General features: G+C 44.9%; 1 protein-coding gene across 2 annotated transcripts in view; it reads right to left on the reverse strand.

The window, feature by feature from the left end:
• The window catches only part of STAC (SH3 and cysteine rich domain), a 137,885-nt gene that overhangs the window by 16,037 nt on the left and 109,072 nt on the right, over window positions 1-12,776 (reverse strand). For both annotated transcript variants that reach the window (XM_066245401.1, XM_066245400.1), the window contains exons 9-10: window positions 1,312-1,363; window positions 421-558 (exon numbers count right to left, since the gene is read on the reverse strand). In XM_066245401.1, coding sequence (XP_066101498.1) covers window positions 421-558; window positions 1,312-1,363 — 190 coding nt within the window. The remainder of the gene's footprint in view (window positions 1-420; window positions 559-1,311; window positions 1,364-12,776) is intronic.

Genomic DNA, 12,776 nt, shown 5'->3' on the forward strand with positions numbered 1-12,776 from the left:
AAATGCAGTGAACTGTGGAATACAGCAGCAAGTAACAACTGCTTATTCCCAAGAGACCGTGACAAATGAACCACACGTATCAGTGGAAGCCAGCCTAGAGCCCAGGCTGGAGCAGCTGCCCACATCAGAGGCCAGCGATCCTCAGAGAACGGCATGGGAACCAGGTGTCCTCACCCTGCTACCATGGCACTGCCTACATTTCCTCTTGTGGACAACCCACCAGATGAGCTTCCTGACATGTTAGTTTTGCATGTTTAGATCCTACTACACCAATATTATTGGAGGAAGTATATTTTTCTCTCAAAGTGAATACGTGGAATGTGACTCCATCCTTCAGATTTATAGCTATTGCCATGTTTGGTAAAATGATTGTTACTTTCTTCTGGTCATACTTGGAATATGTAGGTGTGCTTTACTCACCTGATTCTCCTTCAATGTTATCTGTCCCTGTTCCTTACACCCAATGAAGGTCCTGACGCATCTAAAAATCTTCTCATTTTGTTGTACTCGCTGAACAAAGTTGGCTGGAAAGAAGCCGATCCTGTCTTCAATTTTCCCCTGGAAGGAAAAAAGGAGGCATGCATCCACAATTCATGGTAGCTACAGCCTTCATTGTCATTGTAGTAACCGAATGATTTATTTATTTATTTATTTATTTATTTATTTATTTATTTATTTTTGTATTTTTCTGAAGCTGAAAACGGGGAGAGACAGTCAGACAAACTCCCGCATGCGCCCGACCGGGATCTACCCGGCACGCCCACCAGGGGCGACGCTCTGCCCACCAGGGGGCGATGCTCTGCCCCTCCGGGGCGTCGCTCTGTGGCGACCAGAGCCACTCTAGCACCTGGGGCAGAGGCCAAGGAGCCATCCCCAGCGCCTGGGCCATCTTTGCTCCAATGGAGCCTTGGCTGTGGGAGGGGAAGAGAGAGACAGAGAGGAAGGGGGGGGTGGAGAAGCAAATGGGCGCTTCTCCTATGTGCCCTGGCCGGGAATCGAACCCGGGCCCCCCGCACGCCAGGCCGACGCTATACCGCTGAGCCAACCGGCCAGGGCCAAATGATTTATTTTTTATTTATTCTTTTTTTATTTTTAGAGAGGAGAGGGAGAGAGAGAGAGAGACAGAGAGGAGAGACAGAGAAAGAGAAGGGGAGAGGAGCTGGAAGCATCAACTCCCATATGTGCCTTGACCAGGCAAGCCCAGGGTTTCAAACCGGCAACCTCAGCATTTCCAGGTCGACGCTTTATCCACTGCGCCACCACAGGTCAGGCCCAAATGATTTATTTTTTAGAGAAAGAGAAATAACTTACTTTCCACCAGTCTTCGTTGGAGTCTTCTAGAAGAGTAATCATGTCTCCTGGTCTAAGACAAAGAGTGAAGGAGTTGAGTGAGGATGCAGAAGGGGATAAAACAACAATAAAAATGATATTTAAAAGTCAGATGTAAGAGTTTTTCATTTGCACAAATAATCCTACAGTAAATAGAAATAAAATAAACATAGCTTTTTACCAGTTTTCCCACCTGTGAAAAGAGCTTTGTTCGATATTGAAAGTAAAGTATCATTTCTATGCTTTATTAAAAAGTAATCCTGATCTTTACTTTCATATATAGTTAATCATACTTGCACTGTCAAAAACTCCAATAATTTGACATTGGTAATTTTCTAGGTGAAAGTTGCCCTTCATATTCTGCCTCCAATCCTCCTCTCCTTGCCCAGAGGTGACCACTGTTGACCACTGTTAGTGGTTTCCTGTTTCCTCTAGACCCTTACCGTACACTTACACTTATATGTAGATACAGATAGATATGCATTTTGATTTTTCTTTTGTTTACTACAGACATCTAAAATAGTCATGATATTTATCACTATCTATAGTTTCTCAGTACCCTCTTAAAACCTACTATGCTTCCGCTTAGCTCTACTTTCCTGGTCTGCCACCTATAATTTTATATTGGTAAAATTTGGAATTTTGTTCTAGACTTGCATGTATGTGTGTGTGTGACATCATTCATCAAGTATTGACTTTGAAGACGTACAGGCTGTTGTTGATGTGGTGGTGATGTGCCGCTTCTTGTTTGATTTTCACATCTGCGCATGTGTTTCAGTGTGTGGATGTGTGTTTTAATTCCTTCTACATTTTTGGCATGTCTGCCTTATTTCATTGGGCCAAACAAGTCATGAGGCCAGTCCAGACACTAGGGATGGGGTAAGAGGAATCACGAAGTCTCATGGATACAGGTTGGGGTGAAGAATTTGGGTCATTAATGCAATCAAGCCACCAGAGACCCCTCCTGCTCCTCAATGAACGTGCTGTGAGTTCGATGTCTCTTCGTGCTCCTACATCTAAAGTTGCTTTTTTCCTGAGCCTGCTTGGTCCCTGGTCATCTTCATTGTTCTCAACTCAGTGCTATTTCCTAGGAAACTTCCCAGATTTTGGCGTCTCTGATAGCATGGTCTCTCATTTTCTACGACTGTTATTAATAAGTTCTTGCCAAAAGATATTTCTCCTGACATTTTAAGGGATTGAGGAAAGAGGGGAAGCAGATGTGTGAGCTCATTTTACTCCTCTGATTCAATCTCCTCTGCTGTCATTTTCAATTCTCAGTTCATATCTATCCACGTAGGGGATCCCGACTAGAACAGGCTTGTTGCACCTGAAACATTAAGCACAACTGGCATTTTGGTATTTCAACAGTCACAGTTTTTCATGCTGATGCCCCAGAAAGGAAGGTGGCTAAAAATTGCTCTTTTCCCAGGTGAAGGATTTAATTAAGCAGCAAAGATGAAAGTCGATGTAGAAAAATCTTTCTAGCTCCAGCAGATTTTATTTAACCTAGTAACCTAAGAAACCATGTGTTAGTATCAATGACAAAGACTTTGCTGGTGGTCTGGTAGAAACTGTAAGTGGAAAATAAAACTGGAGATTGGGAGGGAGGGGCACCTCTTCTAAGGGTGCAGGAGGATGCTGCCCAGATCTAACCTCTATTTTTCTAGTCTAGATAGAAACTCAGTTCTTATTGTGCCCCGAGGTGGGCTGTCCCTGCATGCAGGACCCATGTTAACAAAACCACACATTAGAATAAGGCACTCCTGGGAATACAAGCTATAATTTTATGAGAAATACCAGACATACTCCTGACATTCTGATGGGGTTTCTGTCTTTTCCTAAATGAGAGCTCCGCCAGAATCAGAAAACTGCTTGGTGAGTGAGGAGAGTTACATTCATCCACTTATTCCTTGTTTGTTTTTATTCATTCACACATTTAACAAACATTCTGGGATGCCGATTCCAGAAGAGCTATTTTACCAGTCACTGGCTATATATACTCTGGTGAATAAAGTCCCCATTGGAGAAAATATTCTAGTGAGAAGATGAATAGTAAACAAGCAAATATATAGTAAAACAGTTAATAAACGTACAAATAATATATATATATTTATATATATATATAATGTGTATATAAATTGTGATTTCAGGGCAAGGAAGGAAATAAACAGCATGCAGTAGGCTCCTGATCTTAGTCCATGCTCTTGCCATCTGGCGGAGACAGCTAATGCCTCCTTTTCCCTGTAGGGAGGATCTTGCTCTAGGGCAGCCTTTGAAGCCAAGACAGCCTCTCTCTGACATCTGGGCCAGCTGTGGGGGTTGTGCTGCCCCATACCCCTGCCCGATGTCACTTATCAATCTCAGCATGCTCCATGCTGAGCCTGCGCTCAGACTGTAGAATGCTTTTCCACGCTGGGCTCCAGGAGGGGGATCGATCTGAGTCAGCATGCAAGATAAAACCATTCTGTGTACTATCATGTTTTCAATTTTTTAAAAACATGTCTTGACCCAGTTTTGAAACTCTGGGTGGAGACTGGAGAGTTCCCCTTAAGGAACTGATTAAGTCAACACTCCAATGGGCTCTCTCTAACCACTTTGCTTCGGGCTCTTCGATTCCAGCCCCAGCCCTAACTGTCCCAGAGGACTTAGAACCCGTGGAGTTATTCAAATGAGCTAATTCACAGGGAGCCTGGGAAACAGAGCTCCCCCAGCTGCTGGCCACCCCTGAGCTGCCCTTACTGCTCCAGCCTGCTATGACCTGACTCTCAGGGGCAAGCCCATGCGGCCCTGTGGCAGCCCTGCACTCTCCACTGGAAATTGTCTTCTCAAACTGTTCCTCAACTTAGCTCTCTTCTCCTTCCTGTGCTGTAGGGGTGCTATGTCCTGCCAGCAGAACACTCAATCCAAACAGTCTGCCCACCTGCTCTCTACAGGGAGAGCCTTGCCATTGTTCACAGAAGAATGGAAGCCCAGTGCCTGGAATTCTCCTGGCCCTGGTTGGTCCTAGGATGGACCCGGCCCGTGCATGACTCTCTGCCTTCAAGTGCCTCATGCTTCCGTGGCTGAGCGGGCCCCATTCCAGGGAACATTCTTTCTCATTTCAGTCCATCACCCTCCCAGCCTTTTCGAAGAAAAGTCCTGCTCTGCTCTGACAGCCGTTCTCTTTCTTTCTGATGACTTGGTATTCCTGATCCAGTATGTATACATTTTACAATTTAATTCCATCTTTATTTCCAATTTTTTGAGGATGAACTTGTCAGGCCCCCAGTACTTAAAAGGGTTGCCTTTGCTCCATTCAACAAGAATACCCTAAGTTTTGGTACAAGTTCTGCTTGCACTGTAGGTCAGATTCTATACAGAGCGTGATACACGGTAGGACACAATTTATAACAATGAGAGCATCCGTTTCCCATCTGGTGCAGATGATCAGAGCCCCGCAGCTGGCCGCTTCTTTTTGTTCGCTCGGTGAAATTTTGTCTTAGGCCCAGAGGAAGTTCCAGGTTGGTTACAGCATGATGTACAGAAAATCTTGAAATAATGAGGGAACCGTGAGCTGTCGCCAAGAGTAGGAATAAGGTAACAAAAGCTAACTATAGAATTGTGGTTTAATGGCGAAAGGACAGAGTTTCTTTGTGAGCGTATCTGTGTGCTCATGTGTCTTTGCCCGTGACCTTGACGGCTACTCTCTGGGTTTGTTCTCAGCGGTCCTCTGCCTCCCTCATTTCTCAATTTTCTCATTTTCTCTATCACCAGGTAAACTGGTTTCAGGGATTCGGAGGGCACAGAATGCACTGCTTCTATGAATGATATACATGCTGAGCCCAGCCAGCTAGAGGGAATCTTCTGCAAGGTGTCATAAAGCTGGCTGGCTTTTCTATGGGCGGGAGTTCCTGCAGGGCGGGGTGTGAGTTGTCCTGAGGCCCCCGCCCCATCCTGCCCTCCCTGGGTCTGCCTCTCTTTGTTCCCCATGTAGGGCACAGACTCCTAGGAGAGGGGACACTGACGTCCTGTGTTGGGGGTCATTGCTTCTGAGAAACACCTTCCCCTCTGTCTGTGACAGCCTGAGTCTTCAGATCAGCCTTCCTTTGGAAGCACATGGACAGGCAGGCTGCTCTGGGCCCTTCTACACTTGAACCGTGCTTTCAATATACTGCAGACATTGGAATACCAAGGACATTTGTCTTTCTCTATCTTGCTATCTCTGCCTATTAAGCTGGAGGAAATTACACGACACGTATTTCTTTCTTGAACGCTTATGACAGGTTAGGTTTTGGGTGTGCACTGAGCGTATGGAGAGGAAAAGATGTTTCTAAGCATCAGTTTTCTTATCTGTAAGGAGAAGATAATAATGGCTCCTATCTCATCAGTACTTTTCAGGACTAAGTGAGCTAATATCAGTAAAGCACATTTAGAGAAGCCCATAATAGATGGTAGCTATTATTGTTGTTAAGACGTAGTAGTTACCGCCCTGAAGAGGCTGCTAATTTTAAAGGGGAAAGACATGTCGACTGGTAATTTACAGTAAGTGTGATCACTGAATGAGAACTCTGCTGGGGGAGGGGCACAGACAAATGTGAAATTGACCCCGTACGGAAAAAAACCAAACATAGTCCTGGTTGGGTAGATCAGTTGGTTAGTGCATTGTTCTGATACACCAACGTTGCAGGTTTGATCCCTGGTACATGCAAGAATCAACCATTGAATGCATAGATAGCCACAAATCGATGTCTCTCTCCAATCAATCAATCAATAATTCTAAAACCCCAAAATACATATGCCTTTTTAAGACTCAGCTCTCTCAATTATATTAATATAATTACGTACTATGCGCAACAAATAGATAATGAACCGTATTCACTTTGCGAAGCTGCTGTGCGGATTAAGTGAGAATGCCTATGTGGAAAGCCTTCAGCACTGTGACTGGCATACAATAAGGGTTTACGAATTCTAATTTCCTCCTAAAATGTAATTTTTCACTTGGACACGAGAAGACTTAGTGCTTATTACTTTTTAATTGAGTGTCCTCCTAGGTTTTTTGGCAGGGAGAGTTGGGTAATGAGATGGCCTTTGAACTCTTGTCTAAGTGGCTCTAGATACTAATCTTCGGTGTGATTCCGAGCTTCCGAAAAGCTCTTCCCTCTCTACCTTCCCCATACCACTTGCCCCTCCACGTTAGGTAGGGACCACAAAAGTGTGGCAGCGCCTGGGGGCCAGCGACCTCGGGACTGACTGCAATAGAGTGGCTGAGAAGACTGAGGAGGACAACCTGGAGGGGGATGGCCATATTCACAAGTGAAGTGGGCCTGATGTGTAGCATTTTCCCCTAGAAAGAAGGTTCCGGGAGACTTCACCACTAATAGGCAGGGTTTGAATCCATTACTAACACCACTAGATCAAGCTGCCTCTTGTACGACCCAAACCTTGCGGGAACTCATCAGAACTGCCCGTTTCAGTCTGCAAGTACTTTGAGATATCTTTAATCCTCCTCGCCCCTTCCCATTCATTAGGCAAAAAGATCCCCAAATGAAGCTTAGAGTGACAGCAACTATAGTCACTCAGCCAAAGCAGGTGCCCTGGAAAATAAAAAAAAACAGGCTGAGAGGAACAAGCTGCTCCATTCATTTCAGATCTACCGCTTAATTTTTCGCTAGACCCATCTCTCAATTCCCATATCCGGGTCCAGAGCCTTTTGCAGTCTGAGAACATGGGTAGGTAGCGAGGAACTCCAGAACGATGCAATTTGATTTTGCCTTAAGCCTGGTGTCCATAAGACTGCCTGCACTTTGCCAAGTGCAGACACCAGATCAGATCGGAGGGGAAGCATTCAGCTAGAGGGCCATTGGGATGGGATTTGGTGAGTGTTCCTGGACTGTCCTGGATCATGCTCTCCAGAACCTAATGGAAAGAGGCATCTGAGTGAGAGGGAGGCTGCTAAACACATTAGTGACATTCGGGGCGATCTGGGTTTCCTGACACAGTGCAGCATGAGAACATAATACACATCAGAGACTTTCCTCAAATAGCCTTAATTGCATTTTGATATCCTGGTGCCTGTGAAGATTATTTTTAAATCAAATTGGTGCATTAGAATTACATTTAGTTTTAATTAAGTTGATGCATTTGCCAAGCAGTAATGTACTTAGAGGATAAAATCAAGGCACCAAGGGAGTCTTATTCTCTTGTTCTTTCCCCAAGGGCTCTTCTCTTCTTACTCTCTGGCAGGTGTATAAAGCCTTCCAGAGTCAAGGACATCATCACATCAGTGACAGGCCCAAAATCCAATGAAGACCAGCGGACTGAGCATCAGGACCGAGAATCAGGAAACCTGCATCCCGGTTTTAGGCCTGCCACTGGCCTACTACGTATTTTTGGATAAGTCATGGTTGTTCTGAAATCTGGAAGGTAATCGGCATCTAGGGAAATATATATATATATATATATTTTTGTATTTTTCTATAGCTGGAAACGGGGAGAGACAGTCAGACAGACTCCCGCATGCGCCCGACCAGGATCCACCCGGCACACCCACCAGGGGCGATGCTCTGCCCACCAGGGGGCAATGCTCTGCCCCTCCGGGGGTCGCTCTGCCGCGACCAGAGCCACTCTAGCGCCTGGGGCAGAGGCCAAGGAGCCATCCCCAGCGCCCAGGCCATCTTTGCTCCAATGGAGCCTTGGCTGCAAGAGGGGAAGAGAGAGACAGAGAGGAAGGAGGGGGGGTGGAGAAGCAAATGGGCGCTTCTCCTATGTGCCCTGGCCGGGAATCGAACCCGGGTCCCCCGCACGCCAGGCCGACGCTCTACCGCTGAGCCAACCGGCCAGGGCGGAAATATTTAATATATATATATTTCCAAATGGCATTTGACTCGCTAGGCTTGGGTGAAGCCCAGGAATCTCTCCAGAAGGTTCATGTGACTTGTCAACAAGTAGGAACCATCCTAACCATCGTTTCCTCCTCTGTAAAATACTACTCGATCAGGTAACCCAACAGATTTACTAACAGAACACAAAGGGGTGTCAGGGAAAATTGTGAAAGATTTAAAAATGGGTCCAAAAAGATGATTGATCTGGGTGTCTAGTTCACCTTTCCATGTCTGCGAGCTATTATTTTTCATTTTTGCAAGTTGTAGAAAACTGATGATAATGACTCTTCTCCATAGAAATGCAACTGACTTGTGTCTGGGTGAATATAATCAATTATTACCCTGTGAATACTGACTCGTTTTCCACGGGTTTGTACATTCGCATCGGCACTCCTGATTACCTACCTATGTACGATGCTTGCATTCTCCTCTGAACCAGATATGACATAATGCTGGTCCTCTCCTTAACTGCCGAGTCTCATAAAAATTTTGACAGGTGTTCAATTTCTACTTGTATAAGAGTCATGATTTTTTATCTTAATTTAAAAAGATGATCCTTGAACAGGAGTGACTTTTCATGAACACGTTCTATAGATCACAAGCTGCCTGGTCTAATAAATGATCTCAGCAATCCTAATAGGCTTGGAAGAAGTGATGTGAGTGGCTAACATGGGCTAAATGAATACACTTGTCTGAACCTGCTGATTAAAATATAATTGTCGCCTGGCCTGTGAATTGTTCCCCCAGCCGAGAGTGGACACTCACTCGCCATGTGACGAGTGGTAGACAGATGATGAAACAAATCTTGGAAGCGGCCATCCGAGGGTTAAAATCAGTTTAAACTTGACTTCAAATGGTGCTTTGAAAAAAAACCCAGAAGGAGATGAATTCAGGCCATCCCATCTCCAGAGGTTCCTATGAATATTAGCTAATGAGACAAAAAGTTGCCTGGCTTCATTCAGACTCACCCATGGAAAAATCTGAGGCTCGCTGCTTCCAGGAAAGTGTCTGGTGAGGCAAGAATCTAAATCATTATTTGAGGTTACAGAAGACAGTAGGTTTTTTCTTTGAAGTCTCCCAAATTTGGTGTTCTGACACACACTGCAGTGGTAATTAATTTGTGTCTTTCTTAGAATTTAATAATATTGAAAAAGCAGTTTCTGCTTTCCCTCTCTTGGCTCGTAAGCCTTTTTAAAAAAAAAAAAAATTTTTTTATTCTCATTGGCTCTCCTATGAAACGTGGCCATCATCATATAAATCTGGGGAGAACTAATAAAATGAAAGTGGCTTAGATGTGGGAAGCCAAAATGGATTCTTTGGGATAAGCATTATATGGTCACTAAAATATGCATTTGAACCTTGAAGTCTTTTATTTACTCTGGATCTTTTATTTCAGAGCTCTTCAGATGTGTAGGGGCTTGTGTTTCCTTGGAGTTATTTACATCTGCTCATTACTAATGTGATATATCCACTCGGCAAAGCCATAAAAGTCACTGTTACTGATTTTTAAAAGGTGTGTTGATGCGAGTAAAAAGCAATGGCTCTGTAAGACTGCAGACTTCTGAACACAGAAGCAGTGAGGGTAACGGGACTGGGCACGTTGTACAGATGGAGGGCAGGATTGACTTTCTTTAACATGCGTGTGCTAATGACGTGTGTGCGTGCCTGTGCGCGCGAATGCATGTACATTTGAGTTCGCATGAGTGCACGAATGCGTGATCATGAATGTGTGTGACTGTGTTTGTGCAGATCCGTCCGAGTATGTGGGAATGCGTGGGCACATGTGAGCGTATCACAAACACATACTCACTCACCCACTTGGCCAAGAGGATAATTGGACACGTGGCCGATGTGACGGCATGAGGCAGTGTGTGGTGCTAATGCTGTCAATACTGATTGTAATGGGGTTCTCCGGCTTGTATTTCAAGTAGCATTTTAGTTATTTATTTAATTACTTTATTATTTATTGTTTTTAGAGAGAGAGAAAGTGAGGGGGGAGGAGAGGAGAGTGAAAGATAAACATTGATTTGTTGTTCTACTTATTTATGTATTCAATGGTTGATTCCTATATTTGTCCCAACCGGAGATCAAACCCACAACCCTGGTGTATTGGGTCGATGCTCCAACCGAGTTCCTGGCCAGGGACTCAAGTAACATTTCAAAGAATTTTTTTGCTCATGACTTAAGCTGGCAGACCATGCAGTATAATTTTCTGAATTCTTTAAAAAACACATGGGTTATCTTCCTGGTCAGGGCACACAGGAGAAGCGCTCATCTGCTTCTCCACCCTTCCCCCTCTCCTTCCTCTCTGTCTCTCTCTTCCCCTTCTGCAACCAGGGCTCCACTGGAGCAAAGTTGGCCCGGTCACTGAGGATGGCTCCATGGCCTCTGCCTCAGGTGCTAGAATGGCTCCAGTTGCAATGGAGCAACACTCTAGATGGGCAGAGCATCGCCCCCTGGTGGGCATGTTGGGTGGATCCCGGTAGGGTGCATGCGGGAGTCTGTCTCTCTGCCTCCCCGCTTCTCACTTCAGAAAAATACAAAAATAAAACAAAACAAACAGGTAAGGATGTGCAACTAGAAGTCGGTAGAGAGATCTGGACTGTTGGCTGCTGGCAGAAAAAGCTTTCTTTATTATTGAGCAGATAGAGAGCAAACGCTCGCTGAAGTGAAGGGTCACCTGCTCTGATCTACGACTGTTGGCTTTGCCAGTTGGGCCCTCTCTGCCCCTCCCCTCCCACTCCCATCATTCCCTGTACCTTCGCCTCCTGTTCTCTTTCCTGAGGCCTATACTCTGTGTGCACCCCTGGAGCAGAACTCAGGTGGATAGGAATGCCATCTTGTTAAAAGGAATTTTTTCCTTCTACTTTATGGTTTAAGGAAAAAAAAAAAGAGAATTCACTAAGCCCCAGTTCATTCACAGAATTATACCGAATCCCCAAAGCATTGCCTTACACATTCTAAATCAAGCGCCTGGCTTTTCAAATAGGAACCCAGAATCTCTTGGCAAAAGAGAAAAAAAAAATGTAAGTATGATTTATCACTCCAGTCTTGCAGTCTATGTAATGCAGACATTTCACTCCTGGGAAACAGTCTTGTGTGCCTCGAAGCATACTGTAAACATTTGATTCGTGACCAGACAATTTGATTTTTAATGGCCTGCAACTGACTAAAATAAGCACAAAAAGTCATGACCACCACCAGGCAGATAGACGTTATTTCTCAGTAACATTCTACATTTATCAGGAATTTTTTTTTTCATCTGATGACTTCAGATAATTTTCTAATATAAAACAGTGAAACTTGCACAATACGAGGTTGTTAAATTTTTTAGATAGTCAAATGATAATCTCAAAAAGAACAAGGGATACTGTATTTATTGCAAAGTCAATATATGTCATCCTCGCCTTCGTCAGCGGAGAGTTCACTGCGGACCATCTGCTGACGGGCAGGCACCACCCTAGGAATACATGCTGGCGGGCTCTAACCTCAGCGCGGGTTATATCTCCGACAGAACAGGGCTTCACTTGGTCAACTGCATTTCCTCCTGTACCGGTGCCAGACTGCCCAGCCGCTGTTTATAACTCCAGCCAGTTCAGCACGGCCAGGGAGAACAATCAGATATATCAGGGCCTAAATGTCTGCAGATATCCAAGGAGCCGGGAGCCAGACCTTGAACTCTGCCCTGGGAAGGCCCAAGCATCACTCGGAAGCAGAGCACAATGGATACTGAAGCAGAAGGCAGAAGTCTGAGGATGCAGAGAAGCCCAAATAGCCCTCAGGTGGAGAGACAAGGCCCTCCGAAAGCCGTCTGAAAGGAATGACTGGTGACTGTCACTTGGCTTCTGTGACACCCAGACGAGTGGAGTCCACCCCAAAGTGAGGCTGTTTCACCAGTGACATGTCAATATTTTCAGCGTTAACTTTGCTCTCCATTCTCTTTCGGCTTAGAAAGGAGCAGTCTCCAAGAGCCCATTTGATTAGAAAGGCAGCCCTCTCTATCCTGCTCTCCAATTGGAAACCACCAAAGCCTTCCCCCAAAACACGAATGTTTTAGGGCCGTGAATGAAGGAGGGAGATTAAGGCCTTTTCTTGGAGACAGGCCAGCGAACACACCATGTTATAAGAACGGAACTCCCCAGACTGAGTGTTTATGGTGACTAAGCACTGTGCGACAGGCTTTATGGATACTACCCATTTCATCCTCACAAATACCTTGGGGGGAAGATGTCGTTCTTATTCTTTTATTCATAGGGAAACCGGAGTAATGAGTTTTTTTTTATAAATGGCTTAAGGTCATACAATAAGATCTGAGTGCAGGACTGACTCCAGCTTCACTACCCTGGACGCACCAAAGAACCACAACTGTAGTCAAGAGATAGGTTCAGATTTCCCGAGGGTTCCCAAAGTTCACCTTACCATCTCCATGTGTCAGTTACCATGACAATGGGTCCTGAAACGAAAGCCTGTCTCCGGGTGTGAACCAGGGGGAGTGCCAGTCTCCAACAGGAGACATAAATGGTTTTAGTGTGATTCTTCAATCAATATTAATCTGGGGATCAAATACATTTTTTGTTTGGATTCCCT

Source organism: Saccopteryx bilineata, chromosome 10 (genome assembly GCF_036850765.1).
Source record: "Saccopteryx bilineata isolate mSacBil1 chromosome 10, mSacBil1_pri_phased_curated, whole genome shotgun sequence".
Lineage (NCBI taxonomy): Eukaryota > Metazoa > Chordata > Mammalia > Chiroptera > Emballonuridae > Saccopteryx > Saccopteryx bilineata.